At 41.9% G+C, this 27856-nt stretch overlaps 2 protein-coding genes across 2 annotated transcripts in view; both read left to right on the forward strand.

Annotated features, from left to right (window-relative positions):
* Positions 1 to 267: 267 nt before the first annotated feature.
* Positions 268 to 861, forward strand: LOC124553269. The gene has a single exon (XM_047127154.1). It carries the CDS (start codon positions 268 to 270, stop codon positions 859 to 861), a length of 594 nt encoding a protein of 197 aa, XP_046983110.1.
* The window catches only part of LOC124553270 (speckle-type POZ protein-like), a 51296-nt gene continuing 24301 nt past the window's right edge, over positions 862 to 27856 (forward strand). Inside the window, exons 1-2 of the mRNA XM_047127155.1 lie at positions 862 to 1023; positions 14754 to 15304. Of these exons, the coding sequence (XP_046983111.1) occupies positions 862 to 1023; positions 14754 to 15304 (713 nt within the window). The remainder of the gene's footprint in view (positions 1024 to 14753; positions 15305 to 27856) is intronic.

The raw sequence follows: 27856 nt of genomic DNA on the forward strand, positions 1-27856 counted from the left end.
TGGTAAACTACATAGTTATAAGTCTTCTAAGTTGTGTGTATGTTACTTCGAGATTTTGTGTATAAATGCAGTCATTGATGTTTGATGTGGATAGGCTTCTGTAATGTATGGTGTTCAATGGAGAGGTCTATTTTGTCAGTCTGCGTTAACCTAATACAGTGAAGGATTATTTCGTTATTAGCTAATTAGTAAGTGTTTGGGTTACGTGCAGGTTATTTTAATTTTATTTTATTTCTCTTTCTTGTCTGTGTAAAGTGAATAGTTAGAATGGATCTTGAATTGAAAGAAAAGGTTGTGGTGAAGGTAGTTAGAAAAATGGAGATAGGGCAGGAGGACAAGGATGAGTCAGGAATTGGTAGTAGTGGAATGTCAATGGACAGCCCATTGGGTCATTCAACCGGTTACCCTGAGACACCGGTAGAAACAATTAGAAAGGAACTGAGTCTTGAGGATGGACAATCGCAGTCAGTAATACTTAAGGTGCTCCAAGGAATCGACAAGTATATGGGAGAGATGCTCCAAGAAATCAACAAGCGAATAGAAGGGATGTCCAAAGGAAGTGAAGAAACCAACAAATGTATAGAAGAAATGTCCAAAGGAAATGAAGAAATTAAGAAAGAGAACAAAGAAATCAAGAGAAGTATAGCAGAGTTGTCCCAAGAAAGCCAAGAAAACTTAAGGAAAGGACTGCAGAAATTCCAGGAACAGATGAGAATAACTCTTCAGGAGAGAGATGACAAGCTACAGGTTAAGATAGATCAACTCCAAGAAGAGATGAACGATATGAGAATAGAGATAATCGGAAAAGCTGAGGGAGATGTGAAGGATGTCAAAACTGAATTGGAAGGGAGAATGCGATAAATGGAAGCATACCAGAACCAATGGATTGAAGATGTGATGCAAATTCAACAGCAGTGCCAAGTGAATATTGGTAAATTGGGAAATTGGCAAGTGAAATTGGAGGAGGCTGTGGAGCAGGTAGTCACAAATGAGATCAAACAGCTGCAGGAGGGAGTCCAACAGGTAGAAACTAAAACTGAAGAGATTGATAGGAAGATAAATAGATAAATAGATAACAGTAGGAGAGGGCAAGTTCGTTACATTAGTAAATGCTGATAATAGGTATACCCAGACCAACATGGGGCAAAAATATAAACCCAAAGGGGCATTACATCCAATGATATTTACTAAGTGGTTACGAGGAGTTTTCCCAGCACACTTATGAGATTCAGATAAAATTCAGTTCGCAATAGGCAGAATTGAAGATGAAGCTTTCACCTGGGGAGTTAGGAAGAAAGAAGAAGTTACCAGCTACAGTCAATTTCAGGAAGAATTTTTAAAGAAATACTGGTCCAAAAGTCACCAATGTGCGACACTTGAAGATTTACTGCATCACAAGTCCCTTAATATTTGGAGAGGTACCTTGAGAGAATTTGCTGAGCATCTATGGGAGTTGAATGAAACATTGGAGCAGCCATTGAATGAAGACATAATGATATCAGCAATTAAAAGGAGGTTAAGTCGTAGGATGTAAGAAAACTTATCTGGAAGCCTGATTAAAGATAAAGATACTTTAATGGAAGTATTGGAGCAATTAGAAACTATTCGTTCACAGGAAAACAATCAGATATGTGATCAGAACCAAGGTGCAAATAATTACCGTCAAAATCAACTTAATGGCCCACCGAATTACAGAAGTAGAGGTGGAGGTAATGGACATACGAACCATGGCAATGGTCGACAGTTTTACCACAATCATGGGAGAGATGATGATGATAATGACAGGAATTATGAGAGGGGAGAAGGTAGACGATGGGATCATGTGATACGAATTGAAGAAAGTTAGGTGTAGGGAACCAGCAACTCTTTTGCTGGTATACCAAGTGGCGATTGGTACACTCCCAGCCGGGTGAGACTTCATTTCTCATTTCAAGTTTCACTCCTCTACCATCTTTCTCTATCCCTACATTAAGAAAGTTATAGTACTTAGAATAGGTAGTGGTCATCCAAATAATACAGTCAGTAACCATATAGCAAATTTATAGTTCACTCATATATGGACAAGTAGTTAAGGTGTAGGGAGCCAGCAACTCCTTTGCTGGTATACCAAGTGGCGACTGGTACGCTCCCAGCTGGGTGAGACTTTATTTCTCATTTCAAGTTTCACTTCTCTACCATCTTTCTCTATCCTTAGGTTAAGAAAGTTAGTGTGCAATAGTTAGGATTGGTGGTGGTCATCCAAGTAATTCAGTCAGGAACCATGTAGCAGATTTATAGTTGACTTAAAATAAGGATGAGTAGTTACTGTTGATGTAGAGTATGAGATGTCAAAGAATCAATAAGTCAAAAATCAGCTTAGTGTCAGTACATTGCAAAATTATTAGTTCCAGAAGTAATAAAATGAGAACTAGATCAGAAAGCTAATGTTTATAAAATGTGGTGGGAAGCTAATTGGTCAAATAAGAGTTTGTGTAATCTTACAGAGTTGTTTTATGCGGCATGAAAAGGTCAAGCAATTGTAAGAGAATTGAAGTAATGTATCAGCTTGTAAGTAGATGAACATATAAAGAAACAAATACATGAGGAGATAGTTGTTCGAATAAATGATGTGAAATATTATGTACAGAGAGACTATGGAGTAGTATTTTTATGCAGTTATTGCAGCGAATATGGAAGATTGATGTAGGTTGAAGATATATATTTATTTGCAGTTGAAGTTGCTGTGAATTTGAGGGAGTTATGTGTAATGAAGTGTATTGAGTATGAGATGTTTGAAGTATTGAAGTATATGGAGGATTGATGTAGGTTGAAGACATATATTTATTTGCAGTTGAAGTTGCTATTAAGTTGAGGGAGTTATGTGTAATGAAGTGTATTGAGTATGAGATGTTTGAAGTATTGAAGTACATCATTTAGCACATGACAACATCAGTTTGCAAGTTACTTGTAAGTATACATGTTGACCTAAAGTGTGCTGATAAAACAGAAAGTGTAACTCATGAGTAATGATTAATTCACGTATCCAATTAGCTATCAGAGTCAATTATGGTTGTGCTTAGGTCAAGCTTTAGAAGCAGAAGTCTGGCACTGTGTAATGAATAATAAATATCCATATAGCAGATTTGAATTAATGTCAATATAACAGGATATATTGTACCTCTCATGTAAGCTTTAGTGATAACAAATCACATATGGCAGTAATGTTTGGCAAAATGAAATGATCAGTAATTTAAAATTTTTCATTGGGTGACCACATTAGTTATGGCGATGCAAATAGTTGTGTAAGACATATTTAGTGGTATAATGGAGCATTTAATATTATTGAATCTGTAGAGGTATGAGGAATTGTAAAATAATTGCATAAGTCAAGGCGTAAATGCTATATTTTGTTTTGATATTCAATTTTGCTTGTGTTAAAGACTCAAATGAATAAGTTGTGAATTTCTTCCCTAAGTTTGATGTGTGTTGCCCAAGTGAGTTATAAGTTAGAGTGATAGTAGTATGGACGGCAGGAACCCTGCTAAAAAGGACGGCATACCAAAAGGGTAGCTGGCATTCAACCAGTTTGTTTTCTTGTCTTTGCTGTAGCTAGTTATACGAGATTAACCAGTAACAAATATGTAGTTAATGGCCCAGACAAACCTTCGAAAATGAAGATTTTTGGTAATTGAATGTAAGACAGTTTTCTAAAAATATTTACCATGCTATGTTAAATAAGATATATTGATGTTGTATAATGTTTCCGTAGGGGCAGTTTGCTACCAGAGTCAATAGGGTATTATTTGTGATACGATGTAATTTTCAGTGTTTGAGCCAGAACTTAAATGTTCCTCATTTTCATTTATATACTATGTGATATTTTTCCTATTATTCTTTTCCACTGTGGCTACAAAGAAGGTTTTTAGGGCATCCGCAAGGGATCCGTGATCCCACGAACATTGATGCTATTATCCGACACCCAGGTTGATAGTAGACAGGAGTCGATTGTCAAGCGCTGCAGTAGGCAGTGAGACTAGTGTCGAGTGCGGAATAGTACTGGAGAATATCGAGTGAGAAGAGGTGCTGGAAAGACGGACAAGAATGGTGGTCGAGTAAAATTCACTGGAGTATGACGAGTGAGCACGTCCCCCTGATCGTCGTGGGGTTGACCCTCACTAATACCGATTCGTGAGTGATATGGAACAGAAAGTGACAAGTGCCGAATTACGTGTTTCGCGTCAACCGCGTCGGCCAGCAACAACCATGGATTGCAGTGAGGATTGTTGTGAATGTTAACCATCAGCATAGCGTGTGACGAAGTACTGAAAATCAACAACCAATAAAAAGATATAACTGTGATTAGACGTGTAAGGCGAATGTAGCAACTGCCTCAGCATTTGTGTGTTAGTACGAAACACATATATCAGTTTGTACATCACAGCCTTTGTGGTCCTTAATAATAGACAAACTTTCTATCATTTCCACTATTCAATCTCAGAAGAGTTGCACTCGATTGAAATACCCCCGAAACCAACAGAAAAAGCAGTAGCCTTACTTCCGTTAAGCACACGGTCATATAATCGTAATAATCAACTGTTTGGCAGCTTCGGTAAATTACACAAAATTCAATAAGGAATTTTAATTGGGGGTGTTTGAATCTCCATTGATGAGGGGGTTAGGTTAGTGGAGGTAGGCCAAATGTACAATCCTACACCATATGGTGGGTACTCTGGGTCCAGCCATCTTGATTGACATCACGGTCGCCATCTTGGATGATGTCACAGTGTCGATCTCTGGTGGCGACGATATGAACTAAGTCAGTTGGAGTCCAGACTCAGTGGCGCATGCACTTGTTTGAAACTGGTTAAATATTAAAGACAAGTACATTTTTCCCACAATTTTAATAGATGTGACGAATTATCATGTTGGAATTTGAACTTCCCGCCATTTCCTGGGGGAGGGGTGGTTGGGTTAGTGGAGGTAGCCCAATTGAACTTCTTCCCGCCAAAATCCGCCATCTTGGATAACGTCATCATGGCGCTCTCAGGTGGCAACGATATCATCTATACCAGTTGTGCTCTAGAGCTCGTGGCGAACACACATGCTACAAAGTGGTTAAATAATAAAGAGAAATTCCTTTTTCCCGCCATTTTTCCTGGTGTGACGCATTATCCTGCTGGTACTTGAATTTCGTGCCAATTTTTTTTTTTTTTTTTTCTGGAGGGTTAGGTTAGTGGAGGTAGCCAAATTGACCTATCGTCCTGCCAAAATTCAAACTTCCCGCCAAAATCCCCCATCTTGGATTATGTCACGCGCTGTTGCCAAGTGTATAGGCCGCCATCTTGGATGACGTCATGGTCGCCATCTTCGATACATCTGGCACAATGGATAGTGTGGCCACAGCAGCCGTGGTTCTCTACTGCCCTGATACATTTGGACACGACTCTTGACAGGTGACATGTACATAAGCTTCCTGTCTGATCGCCTGCATCCATTCGTGTCCATTGTACATTCCAACAGACTTGGGCAATTCCAGAAGGACAATGCGACTCCCCACGTGTCCAGAATTGCTACAGAGTGGCTCCAGGAACATTCTTCTGAGTTTAAACACTTCCACTGGTCACCACACTCCGCAGACATGAACATTATTGAGCATAAGTGAGATTCCTTGCAATGTGCTGCTCAGAAGAAATCTCCACCCCTTCGTACTCCTGCGGATTTATGTACAGCCCTGCAGGATTCATAGTGTCAGTTCCCTCCAGCACTACTTCAGACATTAGTCGAGTCCATGCCACGTCGTGTTGCGGCACTTCTGCGTGCTCACGGGGCCCTACACGAAATTTCCTTGGTTCTTCAGTGTATATAACATTCAAATGCTTAATGTGTGTAGTTAGTTATACGTACAGATCGTTCACCTTCCTACATGTAGACATAATGTAGACATACATTGTGTAATGTGTATAACTGCAGATATTTCTGCTGCTGACTGAGAACAGTGTACTAAACAATATTATATCAGTACTTGCGCCATTTGCAGACTAATAATTATGGCTGTTAGTGGTCATACGTTTTAGATGGGTTATTATTTGCAAGTACAAATGGCACAAGCAAGCCATTGAAAGTGTACTTTTCTATGGGCAGAAGATGAGGTATTGAAGGGTGGATGTGTAGAGGCAAATTGAAAGTCTATAGTGACAGGAGTAGTCCATTTTTAGGTACAGTTACGACAGTGAAGTACACAAGATATATAAAAAAACTGAAAAATGTATATATGGTTGCTAAAACCTTAAGTGCCCATACAATTTAAGTTAATCTTATTAAACTTTATTTTGTGTCTCAAAAATCTTTAATTTTTGTGTCAGAAAAATCTGATTAAAAACAAATGTAATATGCATACAGGAGAAACGTCTTTCGTTATTCTGGAATGAGACCAGATATTATAGATAAACCGTAGAGTATTAACAAAATGCACACAGCAGTATAATGTTCACTGACGAAAGAGAGACACTGGAGCAATCGACTGTTCTCTGTTGACCACACAGGGGCAGAAACGAAAGTAGGAGAAGAATTGTGAAAGCATCACGGTTTTTGAGTATCGAGGAACAGGGTGTGTAGTCTCCAGACGGACTTGCATTTAGAGCAAAACATCTTTCCAACTCTGATTCCTTGGCCACCAAGTTGTCTTGGCGTGGAATACGAGGACCACGGTGAGGTACAGCTATCTGTCCTCAGCAGGGAGCAGCCTCAACGACAACAACATTTAATGTGTAAGCACTGTAAGTTGTTTGTGGATATATGTACAAAGAGACATAACCAACGAAATGTTTGACAGAACACAAAATATAAACATTTCCTTGTGGTTACAAGTGTGTGAAAGGAAAAGCCAACAGCCAATGCACAAAAGATGTGTATGTGAGTATGCAGTGATTCTGTATACCTGCTTCAATATTGCCTATATGTGAAAGGGAAGTCCATGGTGTAAGCTGTTCTGACTCAGCAGCTTAAATGTCCAAACGCCACCTCTATTAACCCTTTAGCGACAGGTAGATGCGAGTGCATATTTCGTCCAAGCTATCCCTTTCCATGATGTTAGACCTGGCGCACGGCTCAGCTCCAGAAACAGGTGTTCCTCCTGCGGCAGTGCGTGTCTGCGGCCAATCACTGGCACTGAAGACAGTTGACAGTGATCAAGGAACAGCGACAGGTCATACATAAAGCACGCCAGCGGCGAGATGCAATCAATACATCCACTGCACGATTAACAACAGTGAAGTCATTGACGACAGTGCCACTAAAGCAGTTATTAAACACGTTTTCGGAAACTAATTCACCAAAGAAGACGAAGTAAATATTTCTGAAGTCCGATAAAGAACGACTGCCTAGATGAGAAACATAGAAGTAGAGACATCCACGGTATAGCATAGCAGGTTAAATCACTTAATAAACGCAAGGCCTCCGGTCCACATTGTATCCCACTCAGGTTCCTTTCCGATTATGCTGATGCTGTAGCTCCATATTTAGGAATTATATACAACTGACTGCTCACTGAAAGTTCCGTACCTAAATTCTGGAAAATTGCTCAAGTCACACCAATACCCAAAAATGGAAGTAGGAATAATCCGCCGAATTCCAGACCCACATCAATAACGTCGATTTGCAGTAGGGGAACATACACTGTGTTCGAACATTATGAATTACCTCGAAGAAAACGATTTATTGACACATAGACATCACGGATGCAGAATACATCGTTGTTGTAAAACACAACTACCTCTTTATACTCATCAAGTGATGAGTGCTATCGACAGGGGATGTCAAACTGATTCCATATTTTTAGACTTCCAGAAGACTTTTGACACCTTTCCTCACATGCGTCTTCTAACCAAACTGCATGAATATGGAAAATCGCCTCAGTTGCGCGACTGGCTTCGTGATTTCCTCTCAGTAAAATCACAGTGCGTAGTAATAGACGGAAGGTCATCGAGTAAAACAGAAGCAATATCCTGCGTTCCCCAAGGAAGTGTTATAGGCCATCTGTTGTTGCCGAGCGGGGTAGCCGCGCGATCTTGGGCGTCTTGTCACGCTCCGTGTGACTCCCCCCGTCGGCGGTTCGAGTCCTCCATCGGGCATGGGTCTGTGTGTCGTCCTTAGCGTAAGTTACTTTATGTTAGATTAAATAGCGTGTAAGCTTAGGGATTGATGACCTCAGCAGTTTGCTCCCATAAGACCTTACCACAAATTTCCAAATTTTTCCCTCCGTTGTTTCTGAACAATATTAACGACATAGGAGACAATCTGAGTAGCCCTCTCAGATTGTTTGCAAATGATGCTATTATTTACCGTCTTGTTAAGTCATGAGATGACCAAAACGAACAGCAAAATGATTTAGATAAGATATTGTATGGTGCGAAAAGTGGCAATTGAAGCTGAATAAAGAAAAGAGTGAAGTTATTCACATGAGTGCTAAAAGAAATCCAAAGAAATTTTGATTACACGATAAGTCACACTTAATATTAAGGCTGTAAATCCAACTAAATACTTGGGGATTACAATTACAAATAACCTAAATTGGAACGATCACATAGATAATTATTTGCTTAGAGCAAACCAGAGACTGCAACCAAGGGGCATGAAAGGAAAACAGTGGTTGAGAATAGAGTGAGACATGGTTGTAGCCCATCCCCAACGTCATTCAGTCTATGTACTGAGCAAGCAGTAAAGAAAACAAAAGAAAAGTTCCGACTAGGAATTTAAATTCGAAGAAGAAATAAAAGCTTTGAGGTTTGCCAATGACATTGGAATTCCCTCAGAGAGAGCATAGGACCTGGAAGAGCAGTCGAATGGAACGGACAGTGTCTGCAAAGGCGGATAAAAGATGAACGTAAACAAAAGTGAAACGATAATAATGGGAAGTAGTCGAATTAAATCAGGTGAGGCTGAGGGGATTAGATTAGCAAACGAGGCACTTAAAGTAGTAGATGACTTTTGCTATTTGGGGAGCAAATTAACTGATGATGGTCGAAGTAGAGAGGATGTAAATTGTAGACTGGCAATGACAAGGAAAGCGTTTCAAAAGAAGAGAAATTTGTTAACATCGAGTATAGTTTTAAACGTCAGGAAGTCGTTTCTGAAAGAATTTTAATGGAGTGTAGCTATGTATGGATGTGAAACATGGACGATAAATAGTTTGTACAAGAAGAGAATAGAATCTTTCCAAATGTGGTGCTACAGAAGGATGCTGAAGATTAAATGGGTATACCACGTAACTAATGTGGAGGTACTGAATAGAATTGGGGAGAAGAGAAATTTGTGGCACAAATTGATTAGAAGAAGGGATCTGTTCGGCTGCCTTTTTTTGAGGCATCAAGGTTATCACCAGTTCAGTATTGGAGAGCAGCGTGGAGGGAGACCAAGATATGAATACATTCAGTAGATAGCCGTAGGTACTTTGAGATGAAGGAGCTTACATAGGATAGAGCAGCATCAAACCAGTCTCTGAACTGAAGACCACAACAACAACAACAACAACAACATTTTTACGATAGAAATCAGGAAGGAAAGTTATTCATACAGGGTGACAATTCGAGATTGAAATTTTCACACCGCAGCAGAGTGTGTGCTGATATGAAACTTCCTGGCATATTAAAAGGGTGTGCCGGACCGAGACAAGAACTAAAGACCTTTGCCTTTTGAGGGCAACTGCTCCACCATCTGAGCTACCGAAGCAGAACTCACGTCCCCTCCTCTGGGCTTCAGTTCTACCAGTACCTCGTCTCCTACCTTCCAAACTTCACATAAGCTCTTCTGCGAATCTTGCAAGGCTAGCACTCCAAAAAATAAAGGATATTGCGGTGACATAGCTTAGGCACAGCCTGGGGGAATGTTTGCAGACTGAAATTTTCACTCTGCAGCGGAGTGTACGCTGATATGAAACTTCCTGGCAGGAGTGCTAGTGAAGTTTGGGGGGTAGGAGACGAGGTACTGGCAGAACTGAAGCCCAGAGGACGGGACGTGAGTCATGGTTGGGTAGCCCAGTCGACAGAGCAGTTGCCCGCAAAAGGCAAAGGTCCTGAGTTCGAGTCTCGATCCGGCACACAGTTTTAATCTGCCAGGAAGTTTGAGAGTGACAATTATTGACCTACATGAAATGAAATCGTCATAGCTTCTGAACGGTTTGCTTTATGACATTCAAATTGCACTGTTGGCTGCGGGGGATGATGGGAATTAGTTTGCGTATGCACGTGCACCTTGTTGTTGTCGGCTATGTGCACGAGAAAACGTCACGGTACAGCGTACCTGAATATATACCACTTGTGAAGGCCTAATACACGAGCAATAACAGCCCAAATGCGGCTCAAAGGAAGTGAGTGGTGTGACCGAGATCAAGATGAAGACAACCGGTCCGTGTGTGCTAAAAATCAAGAATATGATTCGCAAGTTTGAGAGAACGGGTAGCTTTCGTGCTGACAGTGTTCGCAATGTCGGTGGACCGAAACGGATGGAAACGCCTGAAAACATCAAGACGACAAGCGCTGTGTTTCAAACCAGCCCCAGGAAATCTATCAGACGAGCTGCACAACAGCTCGGAATAAACTGGGAGGCACTGCGACGTATAGTTGTTGAAGACATGAGTCTTTTCCCATACAAAATTCAAACTCCTCAGCCATTAAGCCAGAGGGCCATGGAACAGCAGTTTTGTTTCGCCTACGCTCTTGTCTCCAGAATATACGAACAGGACTTTGATGTGAATATGGTTTCGTTTCGCCCCTAAGCCCACATTTATTTGGATGGGTTCGTCAATAAGTGAAATTGGCGCATTTGGTGGACTGAGACTGTGCATTCGGTGATCGAGAAGTCTCTTCACCCTCAACGGGTGACTGTGTGGTGTGCAGTCTCCAGTCACGGAATAATCAGTGCAATACTCTTTTGGTGACTACCGAACGGTACATAAAGGTTTTGGAAGATGATATCATCACGATTATCCAAAGTTACCCTCATTTCGATAAGATGTGTTTCATAGTGCTCGACCCCTTCGAAGCAGGGAATTGTTTGATGTACTGGAGGAGCATTCTGGGGACCGCATTCTGGCTCTGGTGTACCCAGGAGGCACGGGCATGGGCCTCGATTGGCCTCCAGGTTCTCTGGATCGGAATACATCGACTTCTTTCGGTGGGGCTGTATTTAGGTCAAGGTGTACAGCAATAGCACAGAGACTGCTGCTGAGCTGAAAACAGACATTCAGGAGGTCATTGCCAGCATCGATTTTCCTACACTTCAACGGGTCACGCAGAATTTCGCTATTCATCTGCGCCACCTCATCGCCAATGACGGCAGGCACATCGAAGATGTCATAACCTTAATCCGAATATATGTAGTGACGTTTAAGCACACCATAAGGAACGAAAACTATTACTTATGTGTTTATTTTACAATTAATAATTCATCACATATGTTGTACAACTTTCAGCTTAGCATACGGTTACTTTAAGTGTTAAAATGTTTACAGTCGGCGGCTATACACATAGCAGAATGACGAGCGGTCGTTAAAAGTCTCTAAGCACTATGGTACTTAACATCTGATGGCATTACTCCCTTAGACTTAGAACTACTTAAACCTAACTAACCTAAGGACATCCCACACATCCATGCCGGAGGCAGGATTCGAACCTGCGACTGTAGCATGAGCGCGATTCCGGACTGAAGCACCTAGAACTGTTCGGCCACAGCTTCCGGCTCGTCGCAACTATGTCAGTCACTGTTACAGTGGAGAATGCTGCACATGTCGCTGTAATCTCCTGGCGAAGTTCCTCCAGCGTGCGAAGTTCCTCCAGCCCCACAAGAAAAAGTCCGTAGGTGTTAGATCTGGCGACCGTGGAGGGAACTCAATGGGTCTCCTTCATCCAGTCCAATGCGCCAGCCGCGGGACACGATGGGAATTAGAATGGCCATCGAACACCCCATATTGTTGTCGGCCACTTTTATTTGTATGGATTCGTTAGTAAGTGAAATTGGCACGGTTGGGGGCTGAGAGTCAGTATTTGGCGATCGAGATGTCACTTCACCCTCAATGGCAGACTGTGTGGTGTGCAATGTCCACTCATGGATTATCCAAATTCACCCTGGAGGTGCACTTTTGGGGCCATTCTGGTTCTCATGCACACAGAGGCCACTAGCATGGACCTAGATTGTATTAACTTTCAGATAAAACAGCTATGCCATGCATACCTGCTCTGTTCTCCTGTATTACTACATGTAACACTTCTCCCCCTTCCTAAGTACCTGTTCGTTGAATAGATTAAAGGTAATTGTTTATAGTACACCACCCAGCCAGACTCATTTGTGAACATGCGTAGAACCTGAGTGCACTCCAATGGAAGTCTTCTCCTATATTATACAGCTTCCACATAACATATCACTCTCTATGCATATTCCTACTCTCTCCTGTATCTCAAACTTTATTTGGCCATTTTACATCATGAGACGTTTCCTGTATACCTATCAAAGCTATGTATTTACAATTTCAAATTAAGTTTAATGATATTAATCCTTCTTGGATTCTTCGTTTTTTTCAAAATCCAAACTGACATTCTGATTATCGTGTGTCAACTGTTCGAAGACAGTGGAAGCCTTTATTTGATAAGGCATTCACAACTAAGCTAAGACTTCGGTAATTTTCGTATTTTAAGACATTCCTCCTTTAAGGACAAATATCGTATAATGTTTTTTTCTAAAATCTGATGGCAAATTCCCCTGTTTCTCTATGTTACGCTAGGGAGTATATAACAGATTTCTAATTCCAATTCTTCCACGTTCGACAAATTCAGCTAGAATGTTGTCTTTCCCAGGGCTTTCTTGTTTCTCGGATTTTCAGAGCTAGCTGATAGAAAATAAGTGCAATAAATAATAGTAATTTAAAATGTCATTTAAAGGATCAACCTGATCGTCTAACGTAGTAACTGGAACTGTGACTATTTTCAGCGCTAACAACAGCTTGTAATGAAGAACTCACACCAACAAAGGTCAGTTATCAGTACCATCTGCAACAATTTGGTAGGGTGACATCAATTACGAAATGATGGAAAGAATGTGTGTTGAAAATACGGCCTATTCTCTATGACTGGCCCTGACATATCCCCCTACAGTAATGGCTCCCAACCTTTCTGAGACCATTATCCCAGAGTGCAAACAGACACTAGCTAGAGCTCCACCTCCCCCACCCCACCCCCCTACCCACCCAAACACACACACTAAGTCATCGTCTTTAGCAATTAACTAAACTCCACTAAGAAGATTATTTCCTTTGAAAATTTTTATTTTGAAGGTGATGAAAGGTAAATGATACTTAGCTTTTGTAGACGTTTTATTAAACCTCAGACTAATGTGTCAATTATACAATTGGTACTTCTTATTTGTAATGATGTAGCCATTCTCATTGTGTCTAAGACTACTCAAAAATGGAAGTTAGCTAACTGTCTGCAGTGAAGTTATGCAGTTGTTACAAAACTTGTTTCCTCTACACCACTTCTCTCTCTATTGACACTTGTGTCACCCTCACCCTGCGCCTTTACTTAAATTCAGTCAAGTGAAAATTCGTGCACTCTAATTACTGTTTCTGTATCACTTGATTGCTGGACTCCTTACTTCTGAAGTGTCAGAAACCGAACGATTTTAACTTGCCAACGCTTTGAGTCTGACTAGGTGCCACAAATAATAATAAAAATAAAGTACTGTACACATCTTACACTACAATAGTAGCCACTACATAGTAAGTGTTGAGTTGAAGTTTAGTATTTTTTCATTTGTTATTATGAACTGAGTGATGACGAAATTTCTGGTCATTTGCTAGAAATTTTTATGAGATATTGAAGCATATGTGATCTATATGTCTCGATTTCTCCATCATGGTACAAAGTGAAAACTATTGTGTGCAGCAGGAGGATTATGTGTGGAAGATGAAGTTCATACATTCGTTTGACAAGCTGTAGCATGCACCACATTGTGTCATTCATTAATTCTAATATTTGAAATTAAAAATTAATTAATGTTAACTTATGTAATAACTATTACATTGTTGTGAAATAGTAATGATAAACATGATCTTTTAGAAATAATTTAGTATTGTGAGCGAAACACAGTTGGACACAGTTGTTTGTACCCCACATAAAATTTAATTTTATCCACTGGGTGAGGGTGAGGAGGGGGCCGTTGTGCCACTACCCTACAAAATTTTGGGTGTTGTCATGTTGGAATATGTGAGAAGTTGCCATCAAGTTATGTCAGGCACCTCTATATCATGTTTCTAGAAAGTCATTCCAGACTGTGACAGCAGTTAGTTGATCCCCTGTGTCAGTTCCTGGAGAGAAACATGCTGGGCTAGCGGTTAAGGGCAGAGGGATACAGATTTCAGACATAAAATATCATTGTTTTCTTAAATAAGTGCAGATATTGGGACTGTGTGTTGAATAAAATATGCTCTTAGTTTTGTGCTAGAGTAAGTATTGTACAAAGAGACAAACGATAGGAGGCCTGTATTCCTTCCGTGGCATTTTTTACACGCAAATAGGGAAGTTTTAAGAGGAGATGTAATAGATTTTCAAAAGTACTATTTCCTTCATTTACACACTTTAATCTATGTTGTGTGTGAATTTTATCCTGATGGAAGCTTTATAAATGCCTTTAAATTGATAAAATTATTAATTCTGCACTGGCAGCCACTCCTACCTCTTACTTTGGGAAACTATGTTCCAGAATTCCTCACAGTGGGATGAGTTCAGGAGGCTGAGGAGGCCACGGCCGTGGATCTGGGTGCCCTGCTGGACGCCGGGGACGGCGCTGTGGTGACTCTGCTGGCCGGGGACACGCGGCTTGTGGCTCACAGGACTGTCTTGGCCGCCAGGAGTCCCGTGTTTGCGGACATGTTCCGTCGCGTCACTGTAGAGGGCAGCAGCAGCCAGCTCGTACTCTCGGACACAGAGGGTCCTGTGCTGCGCCAGGTGCTGGCATACCTCTACACCCTGCAGGTGCCCCAGCTGCCCAACATGGCCCCACAGCTGCTGGCCGCCGCCGACGTATACGGCCTGTCGGTACTGAAAGCGCACTGTGAGCAACAGGTGGTCGCCCAGCTGTCTGTCGAGACTGCGGCAGCTGCAGGTGTTATCGCGATTAGACATTCCGCGAACAGGCTGAAGCAGGCCGCCGTCGCCTTCATAAAGGCCCACATGCTCCATGTGATGGCGACGCAGGGCTGGGCTGAGGCTGTAGTTAACGACCCACAAACTGTTGTGGAGTTGACTCATCTGATTGCAGAGACACCGACAGACACCAGGTAAGCGTGAGACAAGTTACAATTCTACGATACACAACGATAAGTGTGTGTACTGCCAGGCCTACAATGTCCACCACAAAGTTTAATTAGATGTGCATGCACAGTAAAATACACTACTACTGATATCCATTTTCTTGTATACAGTATGTGATCAAATGTATCCAGACACCTGGCTGAATATGACTTACAAATTCAATGAAGCCCTCCATCAGTAATGCTGGAATTCAGTCTGGTGTTGGTCCACCCTTAGCCTTGATCTCAGCTTCCGCTCTCGCAGCCATACGTTCAATCAGGTGCTGGATCGTTTGTTGGGGAATGGCAGCTCATTCTACACGGAGTGCTGCACTGAAGAGAGGTATCGATGTTGGTCGGTGAGACCTGGCACGAAGCTGGCTTTCCAATATATCCCAGATGTGTTCTGTAGCGTTCAGGTCAGTAGTCTGTGCGGGCCAGTCCTTCACAAAGACGTTACTGTCATGCAACCACTCGGCCACAGCCCATGCATTATGAAAAGATGCTCTTTCATGTTGAAAGATGTAATCGCCATCCCCAAACTGCTCTTGAACAGTTGGAAACAAGAAGGCGCTTAAAACAAGAATGTAGGGCTGTGCTGTGATAGTTCCACGTAAAACAACAAGGGGTGCAAGCACCTTCCATGACAAATACGGCCATATCATAAAACCACCGCCTCCGAATTTTACTGTTGCCACTACACATGCTGGCAGAGAGAGTTCACAGGGCATTCGCCATACCCACACCTTGCCATCCGATTGGCACATTGTCTACCATGATTAGTCACACCACACAACGTTTTTCCACTGTTCAATCGTCCAATGCTTACGCTTTTTACACCAGGCGAGGCGTCATTTCACATTTACCACCGTGATGTGTGACTTAAGAGCAGCCGCTCGACCATGAAATCCTAGTATTGTCATCTCCCGTCTAACTGTCATTGCACTTGCAGTGGATACCGACTCAGTTCCGATTTACCGTGTGATGTTCTGGATAGATGTGTGCCTATTACAGATTACGACCCTCTTCAACTGTCAGCAGTCTCTGTCATTCAACAGATGAGGTTGGCCTGTACGCTTTTGTGCTGTATGTGTCCCTTCACGTTTCCACTACGCTATCACATCGGACCTATGCATGTTTAGGAGTGTGGAAATCTCGCGTACAGGCGTATGACAAGTGAGACATCAATCACCTGACCACATTCGAAGTCCGTCAGTTCCGTGGAGTGCCCCATTCTGCTATATCACGGTATGTAATGTCCACTGAGGGCGCCAATATGGACTACCTCGCAGTAGGTATCAGCACAATGCACCTAATATGAATAATGAATGTTTCTGGGGGTGTCCAGATACCTTTGGTCACATAATGTATGTCATACAAATACCGGCGTTGTCTGCATTGGATTGTCACACACTAACTGAATAGCTTGTCTAAATGCTCTCAAGGAACACGCATGCTCGAAGTAAGCCAACATAAAGACATTGTACTTCGCAACTAAGCAGGTTGAATGCCACAAACAAGTGCCGATGTCGAACATTTCAAATACGGTATCTCGTAAACGACTCGTACTTGGATCCCGCAACAAACACCACTGACATTCTGAACTACGCTACTCTTCGTTTATTAACGTCAATAGGAGTAGGTCTAATTAGAAAAGTGTATCTTGTCACAACAAATACACTTCCTCGGTATTAGTACAATCTATGGATTGGCTAACAATACGAGCTCCAGACTACCAATCCACTGTATGAAAACAGCAGATGAATAGCACTTTCAATACCCGCAATATTTCTGGAGGAAGCATTAGGTGATTTACCCTATATATTGGCAAAATAGTAAAATTTCTTCCATACTGACACTCTAATCTGGATCCTGGAAGTTGTTAAGGCCACTGCCCGCATAAAGTGGGAAATCCAGGTTCGGGTCCCAGTCTGGCACAAATCTTCTGATGTCATGAGTAAATTGTAGAGTGAGAATCTCATCGTATTTTAAACTGCAAACACATTTCTTATGCTAAATACAGCTGTGAACTGCAGCAGGGTCTGTTCCTTCAGACATGCATCCTTGTCTGAAGGACATGCCATAGGAGGTTTTTAAACACAGGCACTGTAAGTAGTATTCATATGCCCAGGCACAGGTCGTGGCAACAATAAGTAAGTTTCTTCCTGAGTGAGAGTTACAGTGATTGTCCTACAGCAAGACATGGAAACTCGCGGTGATATGTGGAGTTTTAGGTCGGTCACTGAAGCATCCTCGTATAGACGACGTTGTTCGGCGATCATACTTGCACATTGGAAAATTCAGATTCCAGTCCAGGTCTGAGATCAAGCTTTTGACATCACCAGTAAACTGTACAGTTGGAGTCTCATCGTATTCACGATTGTGAATACGTTTCTTGTTCTTCACGCAGCTGTAGCTCAAGCAGTACTTGTTTCTTCAAACGTGCATGGATGTCTGAAGGCCATTTCACAGTAGAGCCATAAACACAGACACTGGAAATAGAAATAGCACTTTCTGATGGCTCACAATGCTTTCGTTGAATTCTAATAACATTTTCATCAAATCTTTTGTTGGCAGATAAGTTAGCAAGAAGTGAATCATGCAATAGCCAAGATTTCCATAGCTACGTGGATTATTTAGGTCTTATTTGCAGTCAACATTTCTATTGAATTGCATGTGTACAACAAGCTGTTATTTACGTTAGCTCCTGAAATGTTTGAAGAAAAAGGAAAATTAGCTGTGGCCACTGCAGGGTTACGTTCTAGTGATGGACACAGTGATGGACTGCTCAGATCACAGACAGACACCACAGTGACAGGTGCTGTTGGCAGCTAGGGAAAGCCCGCTCTGTTCTCTGTGCTGTACATGCCACCCTAAACCTCTTCCTTCAAAGTACCCTCTGTTCTCGTTTGTTGTATCCCCTGCTTCTGGGAATGAGATACCTATAAATGGCGTTATACTGTGTAAAGTGAAGGTGAAGAAGCGGAGCAGGTCTGTCGCTCCTTACCAGGACCAGGGAAACATCTACAGTATGTGGCGAAAAGTATCCGGACTCCCCATAAAACATACGTTTTTCATATTAGGTGCATTGCGCTACCACCTACTGCCAGGTACTCCATATTAGTGACCTCAGTTGTTATTAGACATCGTGAGAGAGCACAATGGGGCGCTTCGCGGAACTCATGGACTTCGAACGTGGTCAGGTGATTGGGTGTCACTTGTGTCATACATGTGTGCGCGAGATTTCCATACTCCTACACATCCCTAGGTCACTGTCTCCGATGTGATAGTGAAGTGGGTACGTGAAGAGACACGTACAGCAGAGAAGCATACAGGCCAACCTCGTCTGTTGACCGACACAGACCGTAGACAGTTGAAGAGGGTCTTAATGTGTGATAGGCAGACATCTATCCATATGATCACATAGGAATTCCAAACTGCATCACGATCCACTGCAAGTAGAATGGCAGTTAGACGGGAGGTGACAGAACTCGGATTTCATGGTCGTGTGGCTGCTAATAGGCCACACATCATACCAGAAAAAGCAAACAATGTCTCGCTTGGTTTAAGGAGAGTAAACATTGTACGACTGAACCGTGGAAAAACGTTGTGTGGAGTGACGAATCACGGTACACAATGTTGCCATCCGATGGCAGGGAGTGGGTGTGGCGAATGCTTAGTGAACGTCATCTGCCAGTGTGTGTAGTGCCAACAGTAAACTTCGGAGGTATCAAACACCTGTTCTTAATGCACGGCCTGAGGCGGAGTGGTTACACCTCAGTAACATCCCTGTAATGGACTGGCCTGCACAGAGCGCTGACCTGAATCCTACAGAACTTCTTGTGATGTTTTGGAACACCAACATCGTGCCAGGCCTTGCCGATTGACAAAGATACCTCTCCTCAGTGCACCACTCCATGAAGTATGGGCTGGCATTCCCCAAGAAACCTTCCGGCACCTGATTCAACGTATGTCTGCGAGAGTAGGAGCTGTCATCAAGGCTAATGGTCGGCCGACACCATATTGTATTCTAGCATTACCTACAGAGGGCGCCACGAACTTGTAATTCAATTTCAGCCAGGTGTTTGGATACTTTTGATCACATAGTGTATCTTAGAATGCTGCAGCACAGTTCGAGGTGTGCAGCAACGTATTTTAAATTCCCTATTCGTGACGTTTCCATTCTGTAAATCCTGAAATCTTCGTTGTAGTGGAGTAGTCAGTCGCATTAGTCGCTACACCCAAATCAGTACAACAGTTTTGTGTGTTTTGTATCTCCCTTTTACTTTCTAGATATATATATGTGGGATTCGCTGACAATTTCTGTAACAAAATTCATCAACTCTAACGAACTATTCGAGGGGAATTAGAAAAAACGTTTTTGAAGTTTACTAAGCTCTAGGGAAAATGTCATTCTCAATCGGAACATATATGGAAAATTTCTCTTAAAGAAGGTGATATAAAAACGTAATTCTTGAACACCACATGACCACCTCACAAGAAAGGCGACAGGGTTTCACAACAGCTCTGCCGCTTCAGGCAGTTCCGCATAATTCTCTGTCTTCCTTCACATTTCCTTCCCACTTCTAGTCTGTGGTTTCTCGTGATATTGCCATACTTCAGTGCACTCCCTTGTGCAACACAAGAAGGAATGCGCTTTTTTGTGTGAAAACTCCGTACTTGGCTCTTAGAGGAGGGTCTGTCAAATATCAACTGACCATTCTTTGCTTAATTTTCCCTGTGGCTTTTGTAAATATTAGTCTTGCAGTGTTTTCTTCTGGTAGAACTTAGTGTTTTCCTTTTCTGACCTGATCCAGTTATTGGTCCATCCCCAACCACGTCAAAATGAAAGAGATCTTTATATCCTTCTATTCCTTTTTATGAACATATCACATTATAAATACTCACTATAATGTTACTGACTAGTAATTACCATAAATTACTTTCATTTTTAGATATATCTGAATATTTATGCACCACTTACTGAGCTGCTTCAAAAACTGGAATTCATATCCTTCCCATAATAATCCTTACACTCAATGATTCGTTTCTCATTTACTTTTATTGTTACAGAAATGTATTCCATAATTATAAACGAAAATCAATGTTTGAATGAAAATGCTTATCGCCACAGCCATGTTTTCAAGATGCCTACTATTTACACATTAACCTTAAATATGTAATTCTATCTGAATTATTTAGAAGTAAATTTGGGAAATCCACTTCTTAACTTAAATAGCGTGCATGTCACAATACCTAACCAGTATCTTCTTCATTGCCTCAAGCTATGTACACTATTGCATTGTACCTATTCATCTGCTTACCATGACAACCAGTTCACACACAAGTATCCATCCACGTTACGTGTATATACATGAAGCCTCTCTTCTTATGTCAATCGTAAATTCATCGCCCAGTTTCTTCGTGAGAAATCACAAACGTTAACCAACACACACACACACACACACACACACACACACACACACACACACACACACTGCACTAATATAACACATACACACACACACACACACACACACACACACACACACACCTTAATCACAGTCTGATGAATATCATTACACTGAACACAGTAAAGAATCAAAATTCTTGATTTCAGTGAGTGACAACCTGTGATCAGCACTTAGGTGTAAATATGTATTATATAATTAATGTGTCTGCTTATTTTACTGATCATACTCATAGACTCGTTCAGCCTCCCAGTCAGGTACCATTCAACGTTCACCTGTTCCGTGTGAGTACTCATTGGCCAGTGTGAATCAAATAAATCTTTTGGCCGAACTTTTAATTCTGGGATAAAGGTTTTAATGGAAGTTAAATTTTTACTGCAGTAGCTTCGTAATATGACAAATACTGTGCTCCATTTTTCTCTGAATTTCCTTCCCTGGTCATTTCAGAAGTATCTGTCATCATATTTACTGTTGTTCCCCCTACCGCCCAGTCTGTAGCATATGACCTACGAACACCATCTGATGGACATAGTAGCGAATTAAGTACATTAAACGTTTTGCCAAACTAACTTCTGAGTGACTGTAACTTGGTATGTTAAACTGCTAGTATGAGGAACTCAAGAGAAGCAGCGTGTGAACTGATTGTCTCACTAGTAAGTCATTTATCTTAGTGGGTTAGTGGACTCACTGTTGCCTTTGACTGTATTGGTCCCATTATATGTGGATGGATAGCTGCCCTGTGGTCCCTGTGTGAATACATGTATCGAAACAGTCTACCTCTGCACTGTGGGGCAGCCACTGGACACAGCAGGACCAACCCCCAATATACAGCCACACAGTGAGCACAGCGAGTATGGCTGGACCCTTGTCACAGCTGTGCAGACCACAGGTCCCCACTCAGCCCCCGTCTGTGGCATGTCGTGAGTTCTGTCACTACATAAGCATATCTTTAAACAAATTAGAGGAGGGTGGCGTTAGCGAAGTGTTATGGTGAAAAAATCGAATTTTAGTTTCTAAAAAGCAGAGATGGTGATGGTTAACAGTAAACTTATTGTGTTAATCGATGTCGACATCTTTCTTTGGATTCAGAGAGAAAATGGCGTTCAATTTCTAGATTTAATATCAGGACTTTGACTTTCCACTTATTAATCTGGACTGACGGAGTAGATTATTTTTATGCTAAATGTTCATTCAGTGTAGTAGTATGGGGATTGTTTCCTAAGCTAAAATTCTTTTCCAGAGTTTCTGTATATATTAATGCAGTGGATGGAGCATCTAGTTTCAGTGTTGGTTATTTCATCATCATCATCATCATCATTTATGACTGATTATGCCTTTCAGCGTTCAGTCTGGAGCATAGCCCCCTTATAAAATTCCTCCACGATCCCCTATTCAGTGCTAACATTTGTGCCTCTTCTGATGTTAAACCTATTACTTCAAAATCGTTCTTAACCGAATCCAAGTACCTTCTCCTTGGTCTGCCCCGACTCCTCCTAACCTCTACTGCTGAACCCATGAGTAACCTTGCTTCTCCCATGCGTGTAACATGACCCCACCATCTAAGCCTGTTCGCCCTGACTGCTACATCTATAGAGTTCATTCCCAGTTTTCTTTGATTTCCTCATTGTGGACACCCTCCTGCCATTGTTCCCATCTACTAGTACCTGCAATCATCCTAGCTACTTTCATATCTGTAACCTCAACCTTGTTGATAAGGTAACCTGAATCCACCCAGCTTTCGCTCCCATACAACAAAGTTGGTCGAAAGATTGAACGGTGCACAGATAACTTAGTCTTGGTACTGACTTCCTTATTGCAGAAAATGTTGGTTATTTATCTCCCAAAGTAATCTTGAAGGGAATGGATGTGGAAGTAGGTTGCTGGTGCATTGCTATATGAGTATCATACATGAACATAAGTTTATGGACTTTGTCAGCTGCAAAAGAGAAAGGTAGAGTCTGGTGAAAGTGAAGCATGTAAGACTGGAAAGATAACTTCCACGTAAGAGTATGAACATCGCTTATGTAGAGTTTATGTTTAAATATACATTGCATCAACAAGAACTGAAGTATTCGGAAGGGCTGACGAAACGAAATGATACTTCACATGTTGATACAGTATGTGACATTATATCAGTCATTGAAAAATCGAGTCAAATTTACACATAACTTAGTGGTATGAACCAATTTATGGTTTGGTATTGCAACCACAATTACCTGGACACATGCGTTGGCTCTGTTGGGAAGTAAATCTTAAAGTCATTTTATCCTCTCCTGACGGAAAGTGGGCCATAACCATTGCAACTCGTCCTTGATATCGCAGTTACTAGCACTGCGATGGGTTGACACCCGACATGTTAGATCTGGATGTCTTTCGGGACATGGGGGCATTTCAACATCAGGCAGACAATTTATGGAGATACATCCCATGTGTGGGTGAGCATTTTCCTGTTGAGTGTTGATGTCACAATACTGTTGCATGAGAGGTAGCAAACAGGGACATGGGATGGCAGTGGCATACCATTGTACCAACAGCGTCCTCAGTCACTATGAGTCTTGAGCTGAGGTCATACCCAGCGGATCCACATACCATGACCCCAGAAGTAACACTGCTGCATGTCTCCAGAAAACAGAAAGAATGCGACCAAGGTCGCCGCCATAGTGCCTGACGATACTCATCTGGGCCAGTACAAAATGTGATTCATTGCTGTAATGCCAGTAGTCTATGCATTATATTCACAGCACCACTCCAGTACTAGCCTTTTCTGTGTTGGTAGTAATGGCAGCTACACGTGGCTGAATAATTCCATAGTCCATCTGCTAGTGGTCTCTAACACCAATGCAGGGACGATGAAGACATGTTCATGGTCTTAGGGACTGTGAACCAAACAATACATTACTACGATTGGCTGGTCCAATAACAAAAGTGTTAAGCGCTGACCACGAGGGTATCTAAGAAGATTAGAAAAATGAGTGAAATACAAGTGATACACTTTGATCGGTTGCAATGCTGTCTCCAGGCAGTAAAATATTGCCGGACATGATGGCGTGGCCCATCTGGTTCCAAACCTAGAGAGACCTTAGATACTTCTGTTAGTACAGTGTGGAGCAAATGAAAGTGGCCTGGGAGGTTGGATACGATTGCACGTGAATATATGCATATAGCCACACCCTGTGACATGCACGCCATGTGATCCACCACGTGATCCACATCAGTTCAGATTGCAGTGCGGGCTGTGCCAGTGTGAGTGGAGCAGAGCAAAGGGGGCGATGGTACTCGCAGTGGAGCAGCAGGCGTTCGTTGTGAAAAGTTATGTGAGAACGAAATCATGGAAACGGTATGGTCAGTTGTTTTCTGCGAAATTTAGTGGTGTTAAAGTGTGAGCAACGAGTCCTATGCAACGCTTAATCCGAAAGTGCTGTCAAACAGGATCTGTTTTGAACCAGTAAAAAAAAAGCCTTAACTGTCCTGCACACCACAAAACATGGCTGCAGTGCGCCATAAAATGTTTCAGAGACTTACCAAATCAATCCAACACCTGTCACAAGAGGCCAGGATGTCACACTGATTATGCTGACCTGCATATTCAGGGTGGTCCATTGATTGACTGGGCCAAATATCTCACGAAATAAGCGTCAAATGAAAAAACTTGTCTAGCTTGAAGGGGGAAACTAGATGGCGCTATGGTTGGTCCGCTAGATGGATCTGCTATAGGTCAAACGGATATGAACTGCGTGTTTTTTAAATAGGGACCCCCATTTTTTATTACATATTCGTGTAGTACGTAAAGCAATATGAACGTTTTAGTTAGGCCACTTTTTTCACTTTGTGATAGTTAGCGCTGTAATGGTCACAGACATATGGCTCACAATTTTAGATGAACAGTTTGCAACATGTAGTTTTTTTAAATTAAAATACAGAACATAAGTACGTTTAAACATTTTATTGCGGTTGCTCCAATGCGATACATGTACTTTTGTGAACTTATCATTTCTGAAAACGCATGCTGGTACAGCATGATTACCTGTAAATACTACATTAATGCAATAAATGCTCAAAATGATGTCCGTCAACCTCAATGCATTTGACAATACGTGTAACGACATTCCTCTCAACAGCGAGTAGTTCGCCTTCCGTAATGTTTGTATATTCATTGACAATGCGCTGACGCATGTTGTCAGGCGTTGTCGGTGGATCACGATAAAAAATGTCCATCAACTTTCCCCACAGAAAGAAATCCGGGGACGTCACATCCGGTGAACGTGCGGGCCATGGTATAGTGCTTCGACGATCAATCCACCTGTCATGAAATATGCTATTCAATACCGCTTCAACCGTACGCGAGCTATGTGCCAGACATCCATAATGTTGGAAGTACATCGCCATTCTGTAATGCAGTGAAACATCTTGTAGTATCATCCCGTAATTTCTCTTGTGCCCAGGGCAGAACTGTACAAGACGTTCAAAGTCGTCACCATGCAATTCCTGGTGGACCGAAATATGGAATGGGTGCAATCGATGTTGATGTAGCATTCTCAACACCGACGTTTTAGAGATTCCCGTTTTCCGCGCAATTGGTCTGCTACTGATTTGCGGACTAGCCGCGACAGTAGCTAAAACACCTACTTGGGCATCATCATTTGTTGCAGGTCGTGGTTGACGTTTCACAAGTGGCTGAACACTTTCCTTAAATAACGTAGGCTAACTATCCGGCGAACGGTCCGGACACTTGGATAATTTCGTCCAGGATACCGAGCAGCATTCATAGCACACGCCCATTTGGCATTTTGATCACAATAGCCGTATATCAACAAGATATCGACCATTTCCGCAATTCGTAAACAGTCCATTTTAAGATGGGTAATGCATGACGAAGCAAATACCGTCCGCACTGGCGGAATGTTACGTGATACCACGTACTTGTACGTTTGTGACTATTACAGCGCCATCTGTCACAAAACGAAAAAAGTGGCCCACCTAAAACATTGATATTTCTTTACGTACTACACTAATATGTCATAAAAAATGTGGGTTCCCATTTAAAATACGCAGTTGATATCCGTTTGATCTATGGCAGCGCCATCTAATGGGCCAGCCATTGCGCCATCTGGTTTCCCCACTTCAAGCTAGACGAGTATCTCTTTTTGTAGTGTTTCCGTTTGATGCTGATTTCGTGAGATATTTGGCCTGATCACTATCAATGGACCACCCTGTATGTCCCTATCGCATGTGTGTTGGTCATGCATTAAAACCAGCAGATGTTCCTAACCACCTCCACATTTGTGGATGTCCATTCACTGAGATAACAATGAATGGCTTGGACATGGATCTTTTCTTTATGTCTGATGTAGACTAATTTCCGCTGAGTTGTTACGTCAACTAACAGAATCATAGGGCCCGGGTAGCAGAGAGTCAGCAGAACTTCCACGAAACACCTTTGCACGATAATAAGGTTGGATTTTGGTGTGCAAGGTCTGCACACAGCATTACCGGTTTCACCTTCTTCAATCAGTTGCTGACTTTGGCCCATCACATTGCCAACATTTGGGAGCTATTTGTGGCAGCATTAATGGAGGAGGGAAAGGCGTTCAGTTACTTCCAAGAAGATGGAGCAACTGGTCATACAGCAAGCCGAACCTTTGATCACAGGTACACAATTTCATGATTCACAGTTGTTAGCCTAGGTCAGTCTGGTTGGGGCCCTACCTGGCCACCTTTGTCACCTGATCTGTCAGTGTGTTATTACACTGCACGAGAGCCCTCAAGAGCAGAGTCAATCACAACAACCCTCATAGTCATCAAGAACTGCAGCAGATCACTCCAGATGAGACTGCAGCAATTCAAACATCCAACCTTCGATCTGCCTTCAGCAGCCTACCGACCAGGGCCCAAAAGCATCAAGAGATGAATGGTGGTCATTTTCAACAGCTGATATAGTCATCTTAGTGCTGCATTTACTTTCCTCTGTTGTATTGCTTTGTACTATAGAACTCTAATCTCTGGCTGCTTTTATTTGACCCACCTTCTAATAAATTGCATGTGTATGTGCGTCCACCTTAGACTACTGTACACGGAAAGAGCAAACCTATACAAGTCAGTAAGTTACTAACCTTTCTCTTTGAGTCAGAAAATATAATGTTATCTTTTGTAACTGCAGTATAAGTATTTGTATTAATGTTAATATTAGTAACAAGTGTTAGTAGTAACATAGTAGTAACAGTAGTAGTTGTAACTTCTAGAGAAAATTCATGGTGATGTAGTATTAATAGAGGTTTTCAATAGTTGTAAGAGTTATATTGTTTTTACTGCAATTATAGTATCAGTTATCATTGTAGTGTTAATAGCAATATGTATAATGAAATAGGAAAATTAGGCAAGATGATTTGAAATAACGAATGCCACTATGTAGAGCACCACATCGATATCCATATAAATGTTGGGGCCTACTAGTAGACAGAAATAAGGACAGTGAAAATCTTATATTTTAGACATACCATATTATAATGTTCAAAATAAGAAAGAAATAAGAGAAAAACAAGCTTGCATATTTGAGGTACCTAGTAGTTTCCCAAGAGCATGGCAGAGGATGTTCTGAGGTGGTATTGTGTACCAAAACCAGTAACCAGTAGGCTAAATGAAAACTGCTACTAAGGACTAAAACATAAACACTCATCAGCCAGAACATTATAATCACCTATGTAATACCTGATATGTCCACCTTTGCAATGGATAGCAGCAGTGACACATCATGGTCTGGAAGGGAATTGGCACCACACTGCCCACACAAGACACCTAATTCCCAATAATTCCTCACCGGAGGAATGAGCTCTTACGCCACGTCGAGGCACATCCCAGATGTGTTCGATCGCATTCCCATCTGGTGAGTTGTGGGACCAGCACGTTAATTGAAACTCGCCACTCTGTTCCTCGAAATACTCCATCACTTCCATTCCTTGTGATATGGTGCATTACCTGGTTGAAAACGCCACTGCCATCGTGAAACATGATCCTTATGAAGAGGAGTATGTGGTCTGAAACAAGTGTATATTACTTGTTGGCCATCATGGTG

The sequence above is a fragment of the Schistocerca americana genome, chromosome 11 (assembly GCF_021461395.2).
Source record: "Schistocerca americana isolate TAMUIC-IGC-003095 chromosome 11, iqSchAmer2.1, whole genome shotgun sequence".
In the NCBI taxonomy this organism is placed as follows: domain Eukaryota; kingdom Metazoa; phylum Arthropoda; class Insecta; order Orthoptera; family Acrididae; genus Schistocerca; species Schistocerca americana.